The following is a 26,399-nucleotide window of genomic DNA, read 5'->3' as shown; positions in this document are numbered from 1 at the left end:
TTTTATTGGCCCGACCGTTATTTATTTATATTTTTTTGCCAGCTGCGTTTGCCATTTCACTTTCATTATCAAATTAGCTGATAGCCGGCTACGTGACGTAGATATGATATGGTGCTCAGCGATTTTATAAGCCTACACACATACACACACATGCATACACACACACATGCACACATATATACACATATATGCATATGTATAGCTTATATGGGCCACGGGGCAATTCAATTGAAATTGGCCCAAAAGGGCAACAATCGCACCTGCGATAAAGTTCAATAATTCAAATACAAAATTTGTGCGAATGGAAAATCAAATTTAGCATGGATTTTCTGGGAAACTTTTGCAAACTAATTGTATTGCACTGTAAGAAATGTTGCTCTTCAATTGTCAATTTTACAAAATCAATAAAACAATATTTAAATGAGAACAATTTGAAAGTTTAACACAACTTTTTTGCTTATAAAGATAGCTTAACCAAACTTGGCAATTATTATTTCTACTTAACTTTTTATATACTATACCCAAAATCCGATCAATATCAGACGACTATAGCATATAGCTGCCATAGGAACAATCGGTCGAAAATTAAGTTGCCGTATGCAACAATTTTTTGTTGTTTTTCAAGATATCTTAACTATATTCGGCATTAACTATTTTCTCTGTCATCATGAGCATTATGAACAGTCGTACCGTCGGAAAGGGTATTAAATCTTCGTATTAAAACCATTTGAAATTTCTAATATAATACCCCACAAGAGAATAAATGTTCCTTTTATTATATGCAAACTATTTGCAACTAATAAATGTGCGTTTTTTCTTTCTACTCCAATTATTTTCAATCCTTAAGAACTTTTCTAATTTTCTGTTTAATTTATTAAATTTAGATAAACTGTCCAATTATTTAAGAACAAACTAGATTTGTTGCTGTGTACACAACTGACAACGCTGCGCGTTATTCTGGCTATTTCGTAAATTGATTTAATTATTGTTCCGAGAACACTTCAAATCTAATTAGGATGAGCGTTGCCCAAGGTGCAAGGATATTCGATTGCAATAACATTTGTGCCTTAAGCCCATGCACTCGAGAGCTCGAGAGCCTGGCCAATGACACGGCCCGGGATTTTCCGCAGAAGCAATTGAGGATCGCGGCAGGCAGCTACCTGCCAGTCCAGGACCTGCCAGCCCAGGACCTGCCAGCCCAGGACCTGGCAGCCCGGGATCTGCGCTAAGCCAACGTTTAACGGCCAGCTCGGCTCGGTTCCTTGCTTGCAGTCAAGTGGCTTTAGTTTTCCCTTTTCCCTTTTGGCCGTTTTTCCCATTTTCCCTGCGCCCAAATGTCAAGTATCTGTTGGCGCTTAGCTTAGCTGCCTGCGTGCGCGTTTCTATTGATGATTTTATGGGTTTTACCCGCTAAATCTGTCAGTTTAATGATGCCAAACAGTCTGAGGCGCTGGGATTGTTGCCGTTGCAGGTAAAACGCAGCGCAAATCCATTGAGGCAAGTCATTAAAGCTGTCTCGCTGCTGTCTGGGGCAATGCGAAACTATCTAATAGCATGCCGCAACAGCTGCCACAATGCAAATACGCTCAGCGCAAAGCTGCAGATACATTCAGAGCACACACGGATACAGCTACAGATACAGATGCAGATACAGATACGTTTGCGAAGACAATCAGCAGCAGCTGAACATTCACAGCATATTTTCATTGGCGTCGCAAGTCTGCGATCGTCGAGCTGCTCGACTGCTTAATATAAAACCAAATTCATACAACAAGAAGTGGCAGGAATGTGCATGTGTGTGTCTGTGTGTGTGTGCGTGTGTATAAAAGTATCTGCGTGCCTCGCAAAGCTCTTTCTTAGTCGCCCAACTGGCGATTCCCAATCAACAGCAGCAGCGGCCAAGGCGAGTCCACATCACACATAACCCCACAAACACAGCCACACACACACACTGACACACACACGCACACACACAACAGCATGACACAATGAACTCATACGCTGCGCTGATGCCTGGTCGCAACAACAATCTGACAGAGACACCGAACTACAGAGTGCCAGAGAATTATAATCGAGCAATAGACAACACTGTGCGACGCCAGGGCAAGCACACACACACACACACACACTAAACACACACTTACGCTCAGGGAGGCCAGCACATGGTAAATGTGTTTTAGATTCTTAATTTTGCGCCTTTTCTAACAGCCCGAACACAGCAGCATGAAATTGAATGCAATGCGAACACATTACATCATGTTCTCAATCTGATTGACGAGCTTGACTGATTGAAGAAGAACGTACAGCTGAAGACTTAAGAGCCGGAAAGCTGTATATAACAAAGTGTTTAGCTTTTGTAACATTATGAAGAGTTAAGCTCGCGAATACAGCACATAAATCACGTTTTCAATCTGATTGACGAGCTCAAATGATTGATGAACAGCATACAGCTCAAGCCTTAAGTGCTAGCAAGCTGTATGTCGCACAGTGTTTAACTTTTATGGAGTCAATGAGCTAGTTAGTCAGTCAGTTAGTTAAACGAGGCTTTGGCAAACTCCAACAAAACTTTTAAGATATTCCCACTATAGGTGTACCAATACATCTACTACTAAAAATACATTAACTTAAAAATTTGCCAACAACTGAGAAATAATGTTGTTTTCAGTACGTTTTTCACGCTGTCGTGTCGCTGTGTGTCAGTCAATTCGACTGTTTGTCTGTCAGACTGCGTATGATCGAAAAATCTTGTTGCTATTGGCAGTCGAGCACGGCCCCAGCACCAGAACCAGCACCAGACCCAGTCCCAGTCCCAGCCCCAGCCCCAGCCCCAGCCCCAACCCCAGCCCCAACCCTAGTCCCAGTCGCAGTCAGCTGCCAATGTTCAATCGCCATGACTGTAGATACATTTCACGTATCTATCTACAATATGCGAAATACAAAATACAAATATGCAAATGCTCATGACGTGCGCGCACTTAGCGATTGCTGTTGTCGTTGTTGTTGTTGTTGTTGTTGTCGTTGTTGTTGTTGTTGTTGTTGTTGTTGTTGTTGTTGTTGTTTTAACTAGTTTTATGGTCGGGCAGCCATCGTCATTCATAGACGAGAGAGATACACATGTACATATATATGTCCACATATACATGCAGATATTGAGAATTGTTGTTGTTTTTGTTTGGTTGAATTGTGCAAATATTAACCGAAATTGACACTGCTTATACCCTGTAGCTTAAGGGGTATACACGACTGGAGTAACTGTGATTTTACGGTAAAGAAACTTTCACAAAATCAACAATTTTCCAAATTTCAAATTCCAAATACAAAATTTCTTCAACTGAAGAGTTGAAGAATTGTGCACCATACAAAGTTTGAAATTCCTTAAACTAAGATCGAAATTACTTATTTCAAGAACTTTTTGCTTAATTCCTTCAAAATCGATGCTCAAATGAAGAAAACCCGTTCTGCGCTTGAGGCATTACGCTTATTTCAAGCATGTAAATTTCTTTAAAAAAGTATTTGCGTACTTAATTCAAAAGCTTTTCTCTGCAGTTCGTACTTCATTTAAGACTGTTTAAGATGTTCTCGGTCGATTTATGCCAGTTTTTCTCCTTGTGCAGCTAGAGTAGGCATTTCGTATTGCGCTACAGGGTATCTTTAGCTGGTATGCGCTGCGGTAAATCATTATTTCCAGTTTTTGTTTCGTTTTTTGTGATTGTGTCTTAAAATAGACACACGGCAAACGTTGCGTGTCAACAAATGAGCAATCAACATATTATAATAGCCAACTTTAGTGGCCTGTTCGAAACGAGTGTCGACTTTGACTTTGTGTCTCCAATTTTATCTCGTATATGCACATTTTTTGGGCGCGCACTTTGGCCATTTGACTAAACTTTTGTCTAGGTTGATCAATGTTGACTCAGGTCCAAACTTTTCTAGGTGCTGACGCATATCCGTGGTCAGAGCCATAAAAGATGCCCCATTCTAACCCCAGGCATATTAGTCCAGCAGGGCAAAGCAATATCTGAGATATGAATCGAGTCCAAGATACTTTCTGCTGCCTGTTACATACTTTTGCACACGTCTTGCATACCCCTTGTTCACACATTTGCCATGGGTATACAAATAAACGTTAAGGCAGCTTTCTCAAGCATACAATTCCATAGTTTTTTAAGCATATCCTTTATTTAATCAACCGAGCTCTCTCGAGAGAACGCCCTAAACTATGCAATGCCCAATGAGCCAAGACATGATTATGCATTTGCCGTTATTGTATTTGAGCTTGATTGGGCGTAACGCAGCCTCAACTTTAGCCTGTCAAAAGCTCTTTGACATCCGCTCAAAGTTTTGGCCAGTCACCCGATGAGCCGAGGCGAGAGGACAAATGCTCAATGCTCAGAGCTCAACAGGTCATCATGCGTACACACACACACACACACATACATGCATACAAAGGAATGTGTGTTTACACCAAACTTTGGTCACACTTAAGTGGCGACTCTCTCTCGCCCTGCACTCCCACTGTCTCTCTCTACCGCCCGCCCTGTCACCCTCTCGCGCTTTCAATTAGTTTTGATTGTCGCCTCGCTTTCGTCGTGCGTTTCACGACGTTGCTGCTCAATTAAAGAAGTCAACTCTATTGATTACGTTTAATATCGACGCAAGCGGCAACTTCGACAAGCCGAGTTCAAACCTGTCCTAGCAACAACAACAACTACATACATACATTCAAATCGTGGGCAGTTGTTTGAGGGGCATGTGCACGAGCGTTAATAATAACAAAGTTGGAGCCGACAACGTCGCCAGCATTGCTGAACTGTCCAGACATGATCACGTCGTCGTCGTCGACGTCGCTGTTGTTGTTGTCGTTGTTGTTGTTGCTTTTGGCTCCACTGATTGTTTGTGCTTTGCTTGTCCGTCTGCGCTGTAGCCGCCACTTTGGCGGCACTGGCCGAACCGTATATAGCTTCTGGTTGCAATGTCTCCCATCTTCCATCTTTCGTCTCTCGTTTCGCGCTCTCTCGCGCTCACTCGCGCTCTCTCTCGCTCTCTCGCGTTCGACGGCTGTTTTATGTTGCGCTTAATGGTTTCATTTGGCGCTTACTCGCCTGTGTGTTTGTGTGTGTGTGTGTGTGTCTGTGTGTATATCGATTACTCAATGCGTGAATGAATAAGACGTCGTCAACGCTGCAGTTCTGGGGCCACTTGTGCCTATTGCAAAGGCAGCCGCTGCCCTGCTCTCTCTCCCTCTCTCCCACACACACACAGCTGTGTTAATTGTTCAGCATGTGTGTGTGTGTGTTTGTCTGTGTTTATTTTTAAGTCAATCGGTTCGAAAGACGTTTTATTGCCTGTAATCAATCGTCGCGTGTACGTACGAAAGGGGGCGCAGCGAGGGGCGATCGGCCCATTCGACTATGCGATTGCTCACATTACAAGCAGATAGGCATACATGTATGTATGTACATGTGTATGTGTGTATGTGCGTAGACGCGGCTCGTCATGGCTTTGTGTTTATTGATTAGATTGTTTACCTTTTTTGTGATATCATCAACGGTTGTTGCTGTCGAGCCTTATCGTACGTCAACTGTCTAAATATGTGTATATATGTATGTATGTTTGCATTTGTATGATGTGCATGTATGTATGTACATACATACGTATGTTTACATATGTATGCACATTAAAACTATTTCTGTTTGTGCGCTTGCTGATGTGCATTCCCGATAGGACGTCTTATCGATACGCTTCCGTTCGATTTGCGTTGGTATTTGGACCTCTAGACTGAACGGGACTTTCTGCTTGTTGTTGTCAAGCGAAATGCAGTACTCTGACAAATGTTATCGGAAATCGATTAACCGATTAGATTATAGCTGCCTAAAGGCAAGCCAAGTGCATGTTGCGTTTATCGATAACCCGATAACATATTTAACTACATAAGCCTCGTTGATAACGATTATAAAATCTTAATCAGCACTTGAGAAACCTCTTCTAAAGCCAGCTATTCGCCGCAATACTCAACCCTTACACACACACATACCCAATAAAATATCAATCAACACCAAAATCGCATTTTCATCCAACAAAAACAAATTGGCAAGCGCCGAAAAAAAATTTAAAATCTGATATAAATTAACGCAAAAACTGTACAGACGCAAGACCAGCAGAAATATAGTCGCCCTCCCCCCTGACCAACGCCTCCGGCCTCGACGCCTTCAACGACACAACAGAAAATGGCGCACCAAAAAAAAAATAAATAAAAATAAAACAAAACAAAAACAAAGTCAATTGATCTAATAAGCCAAGAACGCGGCGACGGCGCTCGCTCATTTAAGCAACAGCCCCAAGCAGCGAGTTCTTTTATTCGCCTTTGCTCATGCTAAAACAACAATAGAAAAATTTGCGCGCGGGGTGTTTTGGGGCTTCCCTGAGCAACAAGCAGAGCATGCACAAGCACACACACACACACGCACACAATTATACTCGCCGTACGCATACACACACACACACACAGCAGGCACGACGGGCAACAGCCGACGACTTGGCACTTGCTGACTAGCTTTAGTTGTTGTTGTTGTTCTTGCTGTCGCCGTTGTTGTTGTCGGCGACCAGTACATATGTTTGTACGAACCAGAACACAGGGCCGGTTCAGCATCGATGCAGGCCAAAATACGGCATTAGCTAATACAACACATATTTAGCAAGGCATTTAAATGGTTTCAATTGTGCGCTTTGTGAGCATACCCATAAATTACTCTCACACACACACACACACGCTCAGGCATTTATCTGCACAAGCAGAGCTGGACATTTGGGCGCTCTGTAAATCTAACCGCAGCCGCTCGCACACACGATGACGTCGACAGGCAGCGGCAGCAGCAACAACAACAGTAGCAACAGTTGATCGAACATTCGAAGATCGAACGTCGTGCTGTTAAGTTGGCCTGCCCGGAACGGAACGGAACAGAACGTAGCGCAGCGTAGCGAAAAGAAGAAAGAAAATAAAATAAAATAAAAACGAATAACGCGATAGACGCAGGCATGAATAGTGTAACATAAACAAATAGCAATAATAAGAAACAAACCACGACAACGGCAACGGGCAAACGTGTAGGCGAGAGTACGAGTTCGACTGCAAATGCGAGTGCAAGTGCCAGTGCGTACCCAACAAGTTTTGAATTAATCAAATTAGATCAGAGCGGCAATGGCAAAGTGAGTTATTCAATTGAGTTAAAGTTTGAGTAGTTGAGTATTTTAGCTGAGCTACGAAAATGAATGTCATAAAATATGCTAAATAAATCGAATAACCAAAATACAAAGTGCAAAAGTCGTCTGGCATATACATACATACATACACGTGTGTGTGTGCGTGTGTTTGTGTGTGTGCGCGCATTAATATTTATTTAATTAGAAAATTAAAAGCAAAAACAAAAACAAATCGTAATGACCGAGTGTGAGTGCAGGAATTCCAAGAAATTCAGTGAAAATTCAAAATAAACAAAAGTCAAAGCCAAAGCAGCGCGGCAGAGACGGCGGCGACAGCGGCAGCGACGTTTTGTAGCGCGCCACAAAAAGAACAGCAACAACAACAACAAGAACTATAATAATGACAACAACAACAACAATAAACAGGGCAACCCCCGCTGTATTAGTTGTAGTTGTTTTGTGGCGTTGGTCGTCGTGATTTTGAGGTCTGTTCATCTTACTACTCTTCTTCCTCCTCCTCTTCTTCTTCTGCTGAGTTCAAGCAACAACAACAACAACAACAACAAAACAAATGTGCTCGGGGTGAGTAGCAGCAGGTTAGTGAAAGAGAGAGAGAGAGAGGCAATGCGTGTAAATGCATGAGCATGTGTCATGCTGTGCGCTCAATTTCACGTTGCAGCAATAAGGAACACTTTGGACTTGAACTAAATACGCTGCGCTCTCTCAACGTGCTCTCTCTCACTTACACACGCTCTCGCTGTCGCTCTCGCTCTATACCTGCTTGCGAGGCGACGACGAACTAAACGTAAATTAAGCCGGCGCCAGGATACCTGCCGTCAACAACAGCGACAGCGACGACGACGACAACGCAGACAACGTCAGCGAGCGCGAGCGAGAGCGAGACAAAAGGCTTGCAACGTCATTGACACAGCAAAGGGCAGGCAAACGGCATAGAACAAAGCAGCTAAACAATGAGACGAAAGGTGGAAATCCACTTAAGAGCAAAACAAAAGGCAGCGCTGTGGGGTGTTTTTATCTGGGCACACTCATCCTAGCAAAGCAAGAGTGAAAGAGAGCGAGGGAGAGGGAGAGAGCGAGGGATGCCCAAGCGTTGTGGGAACAATTAAGTGTGCAACAGTTATGTCCCGTCTATCTGTGTGCGTGCGTGTGTGTGTGTTAGTGAGGAATGCCCTGCTACGAATGTTACGACACATGTTTTTATGGGCTTGGGCCTGGGCTTAGGCAACCCCTGACCTTGACAACACACAGATGCGAGATGCGCACATGATAAATGGCAACAGATACAGATACATTTACAGATGCTCGAAGCGCTGCGTGGGCGCAAATTCCAACAGCCAGACGTTGATTATTTGCGTGAAAAAAGACACACACACACACAGAGACAACACGATTTTAACTGTTTATTCAAGCGTGCGCATCATCAGCCGCAGACACACACACACACACACACGCACACGAACACACACACACACATCCATTAACTATAGATTTCTGTTTGTTTTACGCTTTAGTCGTCGCCGCCCCCGTTTTGCCCCAAAAGGGGGCGGCAGCTAGCGAAACAGACAAAAAGAAAAGAAGAAGAAGAAGAAAACAAAATAAATACCCGTTTGGCAAGCATTTTGTGCACGCTACGTAAGCGTATTTAATTTAACAAATATCATAATAATACCCTAACTGCAGCTCTGGCGACTTTATTAAGGCGTTTGCCAATTGTCTGAAAGACAAAACTAGGGTATTTCTGGACATCTATGTTGAGGCAAAAGTTATTTTAATTCAAGGGAATACCCTCATTAAATTCGAATCATATGCAAATGAATTTAAGTTTAAGCTTTAGTAAAGGGTATTTTACATGTGTCACATTTCGCATTTGATTTTTTCAACTTTTTGCTAATATGCAAAAATACACACACACACACACGCACACACAATATTTTAAGCATTTCCGTCCTTCGGTTGCCAAAAAAAAAAAATAGTAATAATAATAAATGAAAGAAGAATTTCGTATATTATTATTATTTTGTATGTCTGTCCTCAGAAGATTTTTGCGCTTGAATGCACAATTTGAGAAATGTTAAAATTTGTATATATTTTTATATATATATGTTATTCACAGTTCTTTCAATTATATTTGTTTTTGATTTGACCGAAAATGACTTTGACCAAAATATTTATAAATGATTTAATACCAAGTTTTTAAGGCCGTGACATTAATCCAAAAATTGTTCTTCTATGGGAATGCCACGCCTTGGGGCATTCGACAGGGGGGCGGCAAAGTACAGTGAAAACACGCTTGAATGGACAACGATTACGTAGTAGTAGAATGTTATTTTCCAGCTGCCTTAAATTCCATGTATTCCTCTTATGATAAATAAAAACGAAACTTGAAATTTGCGAAATCTGAATAAATTTAGAGATAAATTAGTTCGATTTAATAGTTTTCACTGTATATATATAAGAAGCGGCTGTCATAAGACAATCACGAAAAACGTGCTAACTAAAATGCCAAATAGACACATCTATAATTAACTAGTTGTAGATCCATCATAGAGATCTATACGAAATTGCGTACTGGCTAAATAAAAACACTTGAATGCCGTCTTACGTAGTTGGGCATTTAAAAATAAATGCGAAAAGTGTAAAAATGAAAACAAAGAAAAAGCCCGAAATCAAATGAAAAGCAAAAGCTAAATGTGTGAACACACATACACAAGCTCATAGATCAGCAGATATATCTATATATATACATATATCTTTAGTGCTCGAATCGAACATTTGCTCAAATTGTTTTGTCTGACAATTATTTAACACTTTTTGGCACAGTATCTCGCATATATTATGCTATTTTTATCGTCTGGTTCTCTATTTATTCTCTGTTTATTTTGAATACTACACGTATAACTCGTATAATCTCTTGGCTTTTGAACTTCTCTATTAAATGGTTTTTTTTTTTAAAGGCAATTCATGAATTATAGACAATTTCTTGAAATATATGCAATCATTTTGCATTTCTAGCATTATTTGCGTTTTCATTCAAGTTTATATCTTTTGTTAAATGTTCCATGCAAAAACTAAGAACTGCATTCATTTCATATGTGCATACACACAAGATCTATACTAGATACTCAAAGTGCAGTGCCAAAAATCAGACGACTTTTATAGTATAAACATATATCTACATACATATGTATATATATATATATGTATATCGAAATATATTTGTGTTTCAATTGAAACCTTGGCACTGGCCAGCTTTTTTTCTTGGTGCAAATTTCGCCTAGATTTTTACAAATATTTTTGTCTTGACGTCAAACATTTGGGAATTTCCGCGCTACAAAAATGAATTTCAACAAAACTCTTGCCAATTTCTAGTTACCCAAATAAATATAAGTATATATATATATATATATATATATATATATATATATATGTGCGCTTAGTCGATCTGAGCATGCCGTCCAGCATAGTTGTTAATTAATTAAATTCCATTTCAATTTAAATTACTTAAGTTCTTTCCGATAGGGAAGCATCTTTTTGCTAACAGGGCTGCATTTGTAGTCACATGATAAATGCATGCCAGTGTGACCGTATCTTATCATAAATAACGATCAATTCGAAACGTACCTTCACCTTTTCAACTCTTGTCCAAGAACACACTCGTTAGGCCTACGATAAGTTGCCCAAAATAAATAAAAATATAAGAAGAAAAAAACTGTTCGAAGAAACGTTTTTACTATCAGTTAGCTGGAAAAATTCGCCAGCTCATGGTAAAATTATACGTATTGCTGATTCTTATTACTTTTATCAGCAAATTAGTGCGAATTTCGTGTGTATTTATAACGAGATTTGTTTATTCTATGCGCCAGCTACTGGAAACCCCAGCCAAAGTAAACAAAAATGCGAAGTGATAAAAAAAACTGGCAGCCAAATTACCAAATAATCAAATCAGCAAGGGTTGCATTCTCCAGCTATGCAGAAAAGGGGAGCTAGAATGAAGGTCACATCTGAAATGATGTCAGTCTAATAAGAAACATTTAGTATTTATTTACAAAATATACTAAAAAATAGCCAAAGTTGCTGCGTATCGCCGATTTTTATAGCCAGATTTGACGGAAAAAAAGCGCAACTGGCAACTCTGTTTGGCATGTGTGTGTGTGTGTGTGTACATAACTACACGCATACACATGTAATTCCTTTGCCTTTTGTGGTAAATGCAAGAGGAAGAAACGATGAAGAAGAGCGACGATCGTTAGCGCTGCTTAATCGCATTAATTTGATTTCCGACAAACGCTCAAGTGTTGCCGGGCGGGGGGCGACTCGGCAACAACAACAACAACAACAACAGCGCGTACGTCATAGAGCACATCGAATGGCAGGCAGAGACAGAGACGCAGCGACTAACAGCAGGCAGCAGAAGAGAGTGAGCAAAAAAAATAATAATAACAACAACAACAGAAAATTGCTTATCAAGCGCTCTAGAAAGCTCCAAGTGGCCACTTGCATTTGTATTGGTGTCATCATATTATCGTCTGTGTCGCTGAATACAAGTAGCAGGCCCCAGCCAGACCAGGCCCAGCAATGAACTCACTCACTAACACACACATACATAGAAACACACACACACACACACACACACACACACACACACACACACACACACACACACACACACAAATACACAGGCGCACATTCAACAAGCTAAACCCGTTTGCAGTCCGGCAACAACAAAACGAGCAAAATTATTAAAATTTTTCAGCTTGATTCATGCTACACACACACACAACAGCCTGACTGACACACAGACACACACACAGACGCACACATGCACAAGCACCACTGAAGCGCACACATGCCCACACACTCTCGCACAAAAATATAAACAAATTCAAGCAACAACAACAACGACAACGATGGCGGGTTTCCTCGTTTCTTGTGAATTGACTCAATATAATACACAAAAGCAAAGCGCACAGGCAGCGTCAGCGCGCGGCCACAGCGACGCCAGCGGCTTCGGCGGCGCGGCGCGGCATCGGCGACAGTGTTGTCAAGTTGTTTGGATTAGTCATGTTGCTTGTGTGCACACACGCACACATACAATACTACTACATGCAGCTGTATTTGTGGGGGGCTAGTATTGAAAACAGGCTAAATACTCACATGCATACGTCGCCACATGGTTGCTCGTGCTCCACTCGTGTGTAATGGCTTGGCGTGCAAAGAGAAGAGCCTCTTTCGTTCGTGTGTAGACAGCTGCGGCAACTCTAGCCATTTGGCGCTCCTGCTCTCGGCCGATCGCATCACATCGCACATACATACACATGTACATACAAATGTATGCGTGTGTAGCAATTATTATTTTATTATCACTTTTTTTTTCACTGCTACGTTTTGTGCTGTGCTTCTACGTTTTAAATGCTTTTGTTGTTATCGTTGCTGCTGCTGCTGGTGCTGCTGCTGGTGCTCCCCAGACCTTCCTTAGTCAGCAAAAATTCGCATATGTACACATTTATTGCTGGGGGTTTGTGAGTGTGTGCGTGCGCGTGTTTATGCATGTTTTCATGGGTGTGTGTTTGTGTGTACGTAATCAACAATAGCGCGGGTACAGGCTGGCGACAGCCGTCGTGTTGTGTTCCCCCACTTCACGTCACCTGTTTTTGTTGTTGTTGGGGGCTACGTTTTTGCTTGATTTGATCATTTTCTCAACAGCAACGGCGGCGGCGACGGTTACGGCGGCGGCGACGGCAACGGCGGCAGCGTCAGGCGACCCTGTGCTTACTTTTGATTGACAATTGCAACAGTGTGCGGGACGGCGGCGAGTGCGCGAATATTGCGGTATGCGGCGACGTTGACGTTTTGCTGTCGCTCTCCCCCTCTCTGCTTCTGCTTTGCTGCCTGTGCCTTTTCCTGGCGCGCTCAATTTTTTGATTATTGTACGGTTTTTACTCATTTCTACACGCTGCTGCCTGTCTTTGGGCTTTCGAGTCTTGCGTGTGTGTGTGTGTATGTGCTTTTGTTTTCTCGCCGCTCTTTCGCCAGTTAGTCGCGTCGCGTTGCGTCGCTTCTTCGTTTTCTTTTGCACACTCTCGCACACACAGTGATTTGTCTGGTTTTTGTTGTTGTTGTTGGCGTTGCTTTTGCCACTTGGGCACTGCTCTTTGAATGAATTTTTCAGCTTGCTTCGTCTAGTTGTCTTTAACTGTTTCATGCTTGCTGGTCGCTGGTTCGTTGTCGCGAGCGCCTTAACGCATTTTTGTTGTCATATTTTTGGTTTTAATTCCCAAATTGTTTGACACTAAAACTGATATTGCTGCGATACTTATTATCGATAATTGTGACTATCGAGATTTTGCCAATTAGAGCGCGAGTAAAAGAGTGCAAGAGCAAGAGAGTGCGACTGAGTCACAGGTACGACGAGTTTTGCGAGCATTTGCACTATTCATATTCAATGCAAATTACTTATGCAAGTGTATGTGTTTGCTTGTGCGTGCGTGCGTGTGTGCTCATTGCTGTGTTTTAGTTGTCATTTCCTTTCTTCGCCTTCTTTTTTATCAGACATTCGGGCTTCAACGGAATTCCGTATCATTTTCGCGAATTTTACGTCTCTTAACCGCCACGATTCGCGCCGAGTATTTACATACATTGAGTACTGAGTACATTGCTGCGAGTACACATGTGGGCCGCTTGTAAATTATTAACCACTGTTAAGTGGCAAATGGCCAAGCTCGGGTTTTACTTTTTGTTTTTTTTCGTACACGTTGTTTGCAGCTGCAAATGACGTACTGCTGCAATTATTAACAGACAGACAGACTGTGGCGCCGTATTGAGCGTACCTTGTACTTATTGCACACTGTGTCATGTGGGTGGCACCGCGCGCGCTCGTGTGTTTGTGCGTGTGTGTGCGTTATAAGGGGCACGCGTGAGTGAGAGGTTGTCAGTCAGGGAGTGCATACAAAAGAGATCTCGTATGACGTGCGGCCGCCTTGTTACGCGTCGTTCAGCCTATCATCTGAGTGTGACCAGGCGTATTCTTTCCACTTGATAATCCGCTATTTACTTACGTATTGCACTTTGGAACACAAAGTGCTTAAGGAAATACGACAGCAGCAGAGGCAATTGCACATGCAAATACGTATTATATACCTAAATATACATATATATGTATTTAATCGCCATATGCGCTATTTGTGTTCATATGTATGTATGTATGTATGTATGTGCGTCTATCTAGACAAAGTTTAGGTTGCTTAAAGCTAAATTCCTAATAATAAAAACCAACAACGACTACGAATCGTTAAATAAAGTCAAAGTCGTGATAGTAAAGTTATTTAAATATTTGTTATTTATTTTTGCTGTTTTCTTTTAAAGTAAATATAGAAACTAAAACTAAAACTTGTGCGAGGCTCTCAAGTATTTTTTTTTTTTGTTGATTACGCTTATCTCTAAACTCTTTTTGTATTTACTATTAAAGTGTATTGAAATTCTATGAAAAACACATTATTTGAGCTATTAATCTTCAATTATTCATATATGTACATGTATGTATGTACACATATTGCATAACTGTAATATGATAATCAAGCACAACAAGCTACCCATACACACACACACACACATACATACATTAAGTATTTGAGTATATATTTATGTGCTTAGATTGTTTGCAATGCAGAAATTGCCTTTAATATATGGTCGCACTTGTGGAAACTTCCTTTTGGCGCCACACAAATTTACAGACAGTCACAGTAGGCGGGCGGGCGACCGTTTGACTACCGTCAATTGTGAATGCTTTTCTGTGAGGTTATGTAATTGATGTTTACTCGATGCTTTAACGGCGCCACAGCGTGAGTAGCGAGTACTTCTCAAACGATACCCCACTAATCTCTTTCGTATGACATTAAAAACGGTTTAATTGCCTGCGACAGCTGACGTCAAAGACGTCGACTCTGCGTCTACGTGTTAGCGAGAGAGAGAGAGAGATAGATAGAGGGAGAGAGGGGGGGGGGGTTAGTTTACAAGTGCCCAGCTATCGGGCAGTTTGTCTGAATGTGTGAGTAATGCGACGCAGGTGAATCTACAGCGTAAGCGACAACAACAACAACAAGGGAAAAGAGGTGATAAGAACAGCCGGGCATTATCAATGGAATTTTTGGGCAATTTTTGTATTATTTATTTTTTATTTATAAACTGGTTGATAAAGACAACTAAACACAAGTTGAACTAAAATATATACATATATATACATACATATATACTATGAGTCGAGACTATAGCTAAAAGTCAATTAACGTGCGAGTCGCGACTGGATTTACTAATTATTCATATAGAGTATACACATGCACATGCATGTGTGTGTGTGTGCGTGTGTGTAGGGTATATATAGAACTGATAAGGCGAAACCCAACAACAATCAGCGCACTTCACTTTGCTTATTTTCGCTCTTGTTGTTGTTGTTTTTATTTTGGGTTGGTTTTCGTTGTGGTTTTCATTTTCTGCTTTGCTGCCGCAACAGGTGAGCTTTGCGCTGACTAAAGCAGGGGGCATGTGAAATAGAAAGTTGATAAAATGTTTATTTATCGCTTAAGACTTGTTAATATCATATTTTATACACATATCGAGCATATTTCTCAAACATTTTAGCTTATATTTTGCATTTTCACCAGTTCAAAACTTTGCCCGAACACTTTTATCAGCACAGGCTGTGCTCTGATAAGATTGAGCACTCAATTAGTAATTATTAATGTGTATTAGTGCGGCGTGTAGTCAGCTCCGAGGGCTTAAATGCATGCACATTAATATTTTATAATTAGTAGCCAAGTCCAGGACAGAAAGTCGCTGCCTGCTAGGTGCTTTATATATTTATATGTGCCGTCACTTCAAAAATCGATGAAGCACGGTATATATGCATCATAAAGGCAACTTCTGTCAAAAATTCAGCAGCCTAGCACTTATGGTTTGGGCTGTGTGTTGATCATCAATCATTTTGGCAGTCAATCAAGTCAAAATGTTATTTCGCTCTGCTGTTAATGTTACGCTACTGTTAATGTTAATCTAACAGCAGCCAAAGTTGACATACTGTTATTAACAGTACAGCAACGATTTGAGCAGTCGTGGATCAACAATCAGTCAATCAGTCAATCAATCAATCAATCACACAAACAAGCAATTTTATATTTTAGCTTTACTTGGAATTAAATTTGATTTGTATTTCTTTTAGATGAGCCCACGGCCAACACATCGCAGGCGAGCAAATTTGATGATACTATGGAAAGTGCAACAACAACAACAACAACTGCGGCAACAGCAACAAACACAGCGAAACATTACAAGACAGCGAGCAAACAATACAAAAATAACAACAACAACAACAACAACAACAATAGCAACAACAACAAAGTGAGCAGCACGCGACGTGCAACAGCAGCAGCAGCGGCCGCAGCAGCAGCAGCAGCGGCAACAACTAAGAAGCAAACATATCGCAGCAGCAGCATAGTTGCTGCCACAGCAGCAGCAACAACGACAACAACTGCAACACTCAAATCAAACAGCAACAAACTTAACAGCAAAGCAGCAACAACAACAACAACAACAACAACAACAACAGCAGCAACAGCAACAGCAGCAGCAATTGACAACAAGAGCACGCGAGATAATAAACTAAGCGAGTTGCCAGCTAAAATTGCCGACAGTAGCAGCAGCAACAACATCAACAACAACAACAACAACAACCACCACAGTGATAATAGTATTAGTGAGAATAATTATGAGTTTAAGGCTAGAGATAAAGCGAATGTAAGTGATAGCAAAATGACGCTACAGCATGTGGCAAGCAGCGCAACAAGCGTGGCCACAACAACCAACAACAGCAACATCAGCAGCAGCAGCAACAACAACAACAACAACAGCAGCGATGATGCGGCCACAGCAGCAACAGCAGCAGCAGCAGCTGGCGACTGGAAAACTTCAAACAATTTGCGCTATTTGCACAAAAAGTTTAAGCGTTTGGCCAGCACCACCGAACCGGAAACGGGCGATGCGGTGCGCACCACATCGCTCTCATCCAATAGCTCGTTGTCGCCGCCGCCGCCGCTCTATAATGGACATGTGACACAACAGCAGCAGCAGCAGCAACAGTCGTCGCAGCAGCAGCAGGCCGGGCCTTTGCTGCCGGCCAGCAATGAATTCAGTGCCAATTTCGTAAATGCCAACAACAACAACAACAACAACAGCCATGAGGAGAGCAACAACAACAACAACAACAACAACAACAACAACAACAACAACAACAACAACAACAGCAGCAGTAAAAATATTGCTGTTGCTGGTGCGCCCAGAACACGTACACCGCTCAGCAACAGCAGCAACATCAGCAACAACAGCAACTATGCCAGCAATGCGACACTGTCGCCAGCAACATTCGCACAGCATCAGCAACAGACGCAGCCAACAACAGCAGCAACAACAGGCACAACAGCAGCAACTGCCACACCTTTAGCAGCAGCAACAACAGTAACAGCAACTGGTCGTTATGTTTGCCCGTATTGCAATCTGAACTGTGCAAAACCCTCGGTGCTGCAGAAGCACATACGTGCCCACACAAATGAGCGACCGTATCCGTGCGAGACCTGCGGCATTGCCTTCAAAACGAAGAGCAATCTCTACAAGCACTGCCGTTCCCGTTCACATGCGGCGCGCATGCGCGGCTTCGATGTGCCCGCCCATGAGGCGGATGGACTCTCCGATCAGGATGGCGACGGGGAGCTGAGCAACAGCAGTTCCGAGCTGCTGAGCGTGGAAGTCGTAAGTGTTCTAATAGAAATGTTAATTGGGGTGCTATGTTAATTAACAGCATGTTAGTTGGAGAGCTCTTCTTGGGTAAATGAGGAGCTGAAAGCTAAGTTAAAATAATATTTGGGGTGCTATGTTAAGTAACAGCATGTTAGAGAGCTGTTCGATTAACATAAGCAGAGAGCTGAGAGCCTATAAATGTTAACTGGGGTGGGTGCTATGTTACTTAACAGCATGCTAGTTAGAGAGCTGTTAGTAAATCAAAAGTAGTATATGTACTGTTAACACTGATTGATTAAAAGACGAACTGAAAGTCGAGATTAAAATATTAATAAACAGCGTGTTAGTTAGAAAGCTGTTAGCTTAACATGAGCTCTATTTTATTAAAGTTGTTTAACATAGATTGATTAATAATAATCCGCTCTTTGCAGCTGAGCCGCGCGGATTCGCCATATGACGAGCCCATGGCCTCGCCGACGCCTTCGCCATCCACGCTGTCCGCCGCGAAGAGCGCGTACTTGCAACAGCCGCCGCTGCCGCAGCACATGCAACAGTTGCCGCTGGGCTCGCCCGCCGCCGGAACACTGCCGCCCGCCACAGCCGACACGCTGCACTCGGCGACGGCGCAGCATCGCCAGTCGATTGACTACAAGCCGTACAAGCCCAAGTTTCACAATGCAGCGCTCTATGCGCCCGGCAGCAGCAAAGAGCAGCGGCAACAACAGCAGCAACAACAGCTGCAACAACAAAAGCTGCCGGCGCCGCAGCCAACGCTGGTGCATCCCACGCTCTCGCTGAGCACTCAGCTGAAGCTCAACAATCACATCAACTCGCATCAGGTGCAGCTGCAGCGACAGCTTCAGCAGCAGCAACAGCAGCAGCAGCAACAGCAGCAGCAGCAATCGCTGCTGATGGCTGCCGCAAATCCTGCTAATCCTGTTGTGCTGCCCGCGCTGGTGCCGCCGCCGCCGCTGCCCACGGGCGTCTATTATATGGGACAGCCGCAGTATTATAATCCGACTGCAGCTGCCATACATCAGCATGCGCTCGCTCTGCAGTTCCAGCAGCACTTTCAGCTACAGCAGCAGCAACATCAACAGTTCCAGCAGCAGCAACACCATCAACAGCAGCAGCAGCAGCAACACTCGCCGCTGCTAAAGGCGCCCCAGCAGCAGCAGCAGCAGCAGCAACAGCCGCAGCAGACGCCGCCGCCTCCGCAGCAGCAACAGCAGCAGGTGAGCTTATCAAGAGTTTTTTCCATGTGTTTCACCTGCTTAACAAATCCCTCCCTCTCCAGCTGGTGCGCTCCAATAGTCAGCAGGCGGCCGCCATTGCAGCGACAACAGCGCCGCCAGCCACGCCCACGCCCACAGCCAATCTGGGCAGCTTTGCCAGCGGCAGCGGCGGCATGCAAGTGGTGCGTAAATCTAAACTGAATATGTCCACAAAATGCCTTAATCTGCTTTTATTGTGGCCTATTTTTTAGAATGTGGAAAAGGTACAGGAGCACATCTCGAAGCTGATCTCACAGAACGAGGCCATAGTCGAAAACAAGGAGATACTGCTGCAGAAGAAGTATCCCAAGCAGCTGAGTCGCTCGCGCAGCTTCAACAATGCCAGCAACAACAACAACAGCAGCGCCAGCAACAACAACAGCAGCAGCAGCAATCACACGGCCAACAGCAACAGCAATCAGACAGGCAACAACAGTCAGCAGCTGGGCGAGACGAAGGTGAATCTGGCGCAGGCCATAGTGCTCAAGCAGCAACAGCAGCAACAGCAACAGCAGCAACAACAGCTGCAACAGCAGCAACAATACCAAATGTACATGCAACAGCAGCAACTGTTGCAGCTGGAGAGTGTCAATGGACTGCTCAAGCGCAGCAGCAGTAGCAGCAGCAGCGGCAGTGCCTATCCAGGACTTAAAGCCACGCCCACGCTGCCAGCAACGCCCACGGCGAATGTGAAGCTGCAACAATTGCCGCCGCCGCCGTCACCGTTGCCACTGCAAACGCTGCAATATCGTCAGGATCCGGCAACGCCCGTGCCCAAGCTGGAGCAGCAACAGCAGCCGCTCAATCACGCCCAGCCGCTTAATCTGTCCGCCAAAACGAAGCTAGCCATGCCCACAAAACCAGCAGCAACAGCAGCAGCAACAACAGCAGCAGCAGCAACAACTGTTGCTGCCGTGCCGAAGAGTACAGCAACAGCGGCTGCGCCGGCGCCGAACAATTCAATTATCAAGAATCTGTTGCTAAATGCGCGCGGCCTGGCCGTGCCCATTGGCGAGGGCGACGATGCCGTCTACTCCTGCCCCATCTGCGCCAACGAGTTCCGCAGCGCGGACGAGCTGAAGCACCACAACAGCACCTATTGCCAGGACGCGAACAGCAGTGCGACAATCAGTCCGGCCTCATCGCCCAGCCGGAAATACTTTCGCTCCAACTCAAAGTCGCTCAGCCTGCCGGAGCTCATGTGCGACATGGCCAACTCAAAGAATCCGCTATCCCTGGCCAAGCTCGCCTGGTCGCAGCTCAAGATCAAGCCCAGCACCGTGGTGCTCAGTCGGCTCAGTGCGGCACAGTCGCCAGCGCGCACCTCGACTGCAACTGCAACAACAACTGCAGCTGCAGTTAGCAGCAGCAGCAGCAACAACCCGCCAGCAACAGTTGCAGCAGCAGCTGTCGTAATCCCGCCCAGCATCGATGCCAGCGGCAGCGGCGGCGTCTCGCTGCGCTTTGTGGACGCGCCGTTGCCCTCGCCCGGCCCGTTGCTGGGCAAGACCCCGCTGGTGGACTATGCGGCACCACGCAAAGCTCCGGATGCCCAGGTGGTCATCACCAAAATGCACGAGGATCGGCTGGAGAACATCATCATTGAATCGCCGCCAGCGAAGCGGCCCAAGCTGAGCGACATCGCCATCGCGAGCAGCCTGAGCGGCAAGGCGTTTGCGCTGCCCGCGGGCGTGCAGCTTTTCCTGGGCGGCAATCAGGAGCTTCCTTTGTCGGGCACGTTTGGCGGCGGCAAGGAGGAGCGTTTGCGTCGCTTTACCTCGTCCGGCGGCAGCATGATACCCATCTCCGAGTGCCCCGAGCTGGACAAGAGTCCCAAAATGATACGCACCCCCTTGCTGTCGGGCGGCAGCTTTAAGGAGATGTCGCCGCGCCTCAGCGAGACCAAGGAGCGCAAATTGCCGCTGCCCGTGCCCAACAATGGCTATCTGCTCGCCAGCAGCAGCAACAACAGCAACAACAACAACAACACGCCGCAACATTTTCAGTTTCCGCCCATCAGCTCGATAACTGCCTTTAATCCTCTAACGCTGCCGCCGATGAGCAGCAGCAGCAGCAGCAGCGGCAGCATCAACCATGTTGTGGATGCCCACAAGTCCATACCGTATGTGCCCGGCATACCGGGTCCGGGCAGCCTGTCGCTGCTGCCGCCGCCGCCGCAGCAGCTGCACCTGCAGCCGCGCGGACGCAGTCCCAATCGCAAGCAGCCGAGTCCCAATTCCAATCCTCTGCTGCTGGACGCGCCGCTCAAGGCGCTGTCGCCGTTCGGCGGCGTGCAGAATTTACCCAGCGAGTTCAGTCGCCAGCCGCCGACGCCCGCGCAACGTCAGGCGCTGCAATGGAGCAGCAACAACAACAGCAACAACAGCAACAGCAGCAGCAACAACAACAACAACAACAGCAACAACAAGACGGCAGCAACAGTTGCTGCCGTGGACGTGAAGAAGGCACACTTCAATTTTCTGCGCATGGCTGACAACGTGAAGGAGCAGCAGCTGGCCCAAGAGGTGCGACACTTCAATTTCGATAATGTGCACAAGACGCAGGAGGCGCTGGCGCCGCTGCACGTCGACACGCCCGAGGAGGCAGCAACAGCAGCGACATCTGCAGCAACAACAGCAACATCTGTAGCAGCAGCAGCAACTGCTGGCACGCCCAGCTCGGCCAAGTCGAAATTCCTGCGACCCACCAGCCTGCCACTCAAGCCGGGCACCTTTACGCCCAAGCGTCATCATGGCATCACGCCGACAGCGAATACCCTGCCCCTGATCTCGCCCGAAACGCCGCGTCCCTCCAAGTCGTGCGTGCAGCTTTATTTGAACGGGCACGCCTACACGTATCTGGGTCTCAAGTCCAGCACAAAGATGTTTTACTGTACCGTGAACTGTCCGCAGCCGTCGTATGTCGCGGGCATGCACAAGCTGTCCATGTACAGTGTGTGGCAGGTGTGCGAGGAGAATCAGCCGCATCCGTTGGGCTTCAAGCCCAGACAGGTGATGGCCCTCTACGATTCCAGGCAGAAAATGCTCGGCTACGGCTCGACCATGTCGATGGCGGGCACAGGCGCCGGCAAGCTGCACTACGCCCTGGTCAGCTCACAGCAGACGATCAGCAGCTGCTCGACGGCGATCAATAGCCAGAACAAGTTCTATCAGCATCAGCCGAAGCAGCCGCCGACCTCGATCGGAGCGCTCAGCGAGGCGAATGTGGCGGCCAAGGCTAGCGAGGAGGATGCCGCCGCCGCCGCCGCCAAGAAGCTGGAGTCGGGCCAACTGCTTGTCGGTGGCTATGAATCGCATGAGGATTACACATACATACGCGGACGTGGACGCGGCCGTTATGTGTGCTCCGAGTGCGGCATTCGCTGCAAGAAACCCTCCATGCTCAAGAAGCACATACGCACACACACAGACGTGCGTCCGTTCACCTGCAGCCACTGCAATTTCAGGTAAGCTTACAGCTACAACATCCTATTGAAGCTCCCAGTATTTAATATTAATACTCAATCCGACAGCTTCAAGACCAAGGGCAATCTGACCAAGCACATGCAATCGAAGACGCACTTCAAGAAGTGCATCGAACTGGGCATCAATCCGGGTCCCATGCCCGCTGATGGTGAATTTCTCGATGTCGATGTCGAGTTCGATCAGCAGTCATCAACATCCGCTGGCGGACGCACCTCATCCATGGCCGGCGAGTCCGATTCCGATGATTACAGCGACAACGAATCCGAGAGCAGCGGTAAGTTCCATCAATTTATATACAAGAGCTCTGCGTCGAGTCAAACGAAACGATCAAACGCTTAGTTCGAGCGTTTCAAGACTCACAACAGTTGGGTTCGAGCTGTTTGAGTTGTAGTTGCATTTAAGCTCGAACATGTTGCTGAGTCAAGTTCGATGCGGAGCTCTTATATATACATCCATATCCTCCTCACGGAGAGACTCACTTTTATTTGTATTGCAGACACCGACGAGTCGAAGTCGCGCATGAAGGAGCACGAGGCGGCGCGCGGCCTGCTCTCGCTGTCCATGACACCGCCCATACCGCAGAGCGTATCGCCCTATCCCGCACAGCTGTCGGAGGCGCCCGGTCCGGCGGCCAGTCCGGCGAACAGCATTGGCTCCTCGGCGGGCAGCGCCGCGGGCGGTTCGCAGCCAAAGCGTCAGGTGTGCTCGTTTACCTCGCCGAAGCCGCCGTTCGACTACCAGAAGCAGGAACAGTATTACTCCAATCCGGAGGAGTCCAAGCCGAAGCGTGATGTGCCCAACGATGAGAGCAGCGCGCCCATGGATCTGACCAAGCCGCGTTCCATGCAACACATTTTACCCGCTGCTGCCGCTGCTCCCGCTCCCGGCCAGCCGTCGGAGCAGACGCTGCCCAAATCGCAGGCACAGCAGATGCGCGATGTGATCTTTGGTGCCGGCAACAACGAAAGCGGTTTCATGAAGACGCTGATTTCGGTGTCCGACAAGGTGCGCATCTCCGCCGAAATGGAGGAGCAGGCAAAGCGGGACAGCGAAGGCGACGATCTGCTGCTGCAGACCTACATCAAGGAGCAGGCGCTACAGCATGCCAAAATGAAGCAGAGCCAGTTCAGTCGCAGCTACCTGGTGATGACCAGCACCAGCACCTGCACCACAAGCACTAGCAGCAGCAGCTCTGCCGGCACGCCCATTGTCAGCAGCAGCGTCGGCGGCAGCCTGCCGAAGCCGGCCATCAGCATCACGGAGCTGCCCAGCATTGAGGTGCACGAGGTGCAGGAGGTGCAGGTGAAGCCTGAGCCACCGACCGTGGTTCAACTGCAGCTGCCCGAGGAGAGCGAGCCATCCGAGGCACAGGTGGAGCGCGAGCAGGCAACCATAGCACTTCCTGCCGCTGCGCACGTCGCCAAAGCCAGCACGGAGCTGGCCATGCCGCAGCCGCCGACGCCGCACAATGCCAATCTGCCCGCTGCAGTGCAGCAGCCGGATGCCACGGATTTTAGCGGTGTGCTAAGCAACAGCAACAGTAGCCTGGCAGGAGGCAGTGCATCCGCGCGCACTGTCATCGTCGGCGAGGAGGGATTCAAGGCGACGCCACCAACGAGCAGCGCCGCCGAACTCCAATCCATCCCTGCAGCAGGTGCTCCTGCTCCCGCTGCAGCTGCTGCCGCGTCCGCGCCTGGCAGCTATCCCGGCCGTGTGGTGCCGCCGCCACCGCCGCCGATTGCCAGCGATGCACGGCCCACGTGCATCATATGCAGCAAGACGTTCCAGCGACAGCATCAGCTTACCCTGCACATGAACATACACTATATGGAGCGCAAGTTCAAGTGCGAGCCGTGCAGCATCTCGTTCCGCACGCAGGGTCATCTGCAGAAGCACGAACGCTCCGAGGCGCACAAGAACAAGGTGATGATGACGTCCACGTTTGGTGTGCCGACCACCTCGAATCCGCGTCCGTTCGAGTGCACCGATTGCAAGATCGCGTTTCGCATACACGGCCATCTCGCAAAGCATTTGCGCTCCAAGACGCACGTCCAAAAGCTGGAGTGCCTGCAGAAGCTGCCGTTTGGCACCTATGCAGAGATCGAACGCGCCGGTATCAGCCTAACCGAGATCGATACCAGCGACTGCGAGAATTCGCTAATATCGCTCAAGCTGCTTGCACAGAAGCTGCTCGAGAAGGATCCGAATAAGCTCAGTGGCTATACAACGCCCTCGGGCATGCTGCAGCTGGCCACAGATACGCCAGCTGCCGGCCAGGACAGCGCCAGCGAGGATGGCTTCAGTGCGGCAAACAGTGCCGCAGCCTCGGCCATCGCTTCGCTGGACAACGACAGCGCAGGCAATACGCCCAAGCGCGCCAGCTCCATGTCCGAGGATGAGACGCTCACCAACGGCCTGAGCCACGGGCACAGTCTCAAGCGTCGTCTGCCCGGCAGCAGCTTCAGCAGCAACGGCGACGAGAGCGACAATCCCCTCGAGACGACCGGCGGCAGCAATAGCATCGAGAAGCGACCGAGGAGCAATACAAACGAATTGTCGCTGCCGGTGGCGACGGCCAGCAACTGACAGTACATGTACATGTTGCAGCCCACCTGAGTGTGGCCCCATCACTACCAGGCCTACCAGTTATGGCCAACAAATCCAAATCCAAATCCAAACCCGACCCAAGCCCAGCCACAGCAACAAGCTAGGAGCAGCAGCCGTGGATGCGGCAATGACCAAAACATCAACGAGCGCATATCAAATGTCTAAGCATATCGCATTTGGGCACACAACAATGTAAACTCTACACACACACGCACACACATACACACGCACACGCACACACTCGATTGGCTACTCTTGCAGCACCTGACCTTAACCCCAGGTGTAAGCCAACGAGCTGGCAGACTTTAAGTGCTTGAAAAGCTGTCAATCAAAACAATGTTGATAACTGGCAAACACTTTGAGCTCCTATCTATGAGCTATAGCTACTCACTACAGGTGTGCAGGTGTGTGTGTGTGTGTTTGTGTGTGTGTGTGTGGGCAAGTCAAGCATATGTACAATATACATATACTATATAACGTATAAAGCAACAGTTGCTTGCAACTTAAGTATTTAGTTTAGTTTATTGTCAACTCTCAGCTACGAAAAGTTGTTTAAACTCGTCTATACATATTTCTCTATATATATATATATATTCTAGTATATATAGTCCTAGTTAATATATATATATATATACACAAGCACACACACAAAACAAATGCATATACGTATATATATATATATATCTATATATATGCATATATATGAATATCTATAATTTCTTTTTCGAAATGCTAAAAAAAAAACTCCTGAAGTGCTGTGAGTCCTATCTATAAACAACAAAAAAAAAAAGATGATTTTTTTGTTGTGTGTAAATATTAGTTAATAATTTATAAGGCTTAGCCCAAGTCCACGCCCACCAGACCAAACTCCCCTCCCCTCCGACCGAACCCAACCCGAACCCGTTTTTCCATTAAATCACGTAGTTCTTCCTTATTTTGAAGTTTGTTCTATGCATTGGATTTGCGAACACCCTATTATTATGTTTATGTTTTAATTTTTTAGATTAACAACAAAGAAAAAAAAAAAACG

General features: G+C 46.3%; 2 protein-coding genes across 2 annotated transcripts in view; one reads left to right on the top strand and one right to left on the bottom strand.

Annotated features, from left to right (window-relative positions):
- The window catches only part of LOC115762085 (sex peptide receptor), a 101,368-nt gene extending 87,712 nt beyond the window's left edge, over window positions 1-13,656 (bottom strand). The window contains exon 1 of the mRNA XM_030704180.1: window positions 12,376-13,656. The gene's annotated coding sequence lies outside the window, so the exon portion shown is untranslated. The remainder of the gene's footprint in view (window positions 1-12,375) is intronic.
- LOC115762312 overlaps window positions 1-25,936 on the top strand; it is a 34,691-nt gene extending 8,755 nt beyond the window's left edge. The window contains exons 3-10 of the mRNA XM_030704479.1: window positions 16,433-16,707; window positions 16,825-18,006; window positions 18,435-19,238; window positions 19,301-19,420; window positions 19,490-21,638; window positions 21,720-22,743; window positions 22,810-23,036; window positions 23,259-25,936. Of these exons, the coding sequence (XP_030560339.1) occupies window positions 16,433-16,707; window positions 16,825-18,006; window positions 18,435-19,238; window positions 19,301-19,420; window positions 19,490-21,638; window positions 21,720-22,743; window positions 22,810-23,036; window positions 23,259-25,348 (7,871 nt within the window). The 3' untranslated portion in view covers window positions 25,349-25,936. The remainder of the gene's footprint in view (window positions 1-16,432; window positions 16,708-16,824; window positions 18,007-18,434; window positions 19,239-19,300; window positions 19,421-19,489; window positions 21,639-21,719; window positions 22,744-22,809; window positions 23,037-23,258) is intronic.
- Window positions 25,937-26,399: the final 463 nt, after the last annotated feature.

Source organism: Drosophila novamexicana, unplaced genomic scaffold (genome assembly GCF_003285875.2).
Source record: "Drosophila novamexicana strain 15010-1031.04,08,12 unplaced genomic scaffold, DnovRS2.1 tig00000564-arrow-pilon, whole genome shotgun sequence".
Classification (NCBI taxonomy): Eukaryota; Metazoa; Arthropoda; class Insecta; order Diptera; family Drosophilidae; genus Drosophila; species Drosophila novamexicana.
Note: the sequence above shows the minus strand (reverse complement) of the source record. Positions and strands in the feature narration are given on the sequence as shown.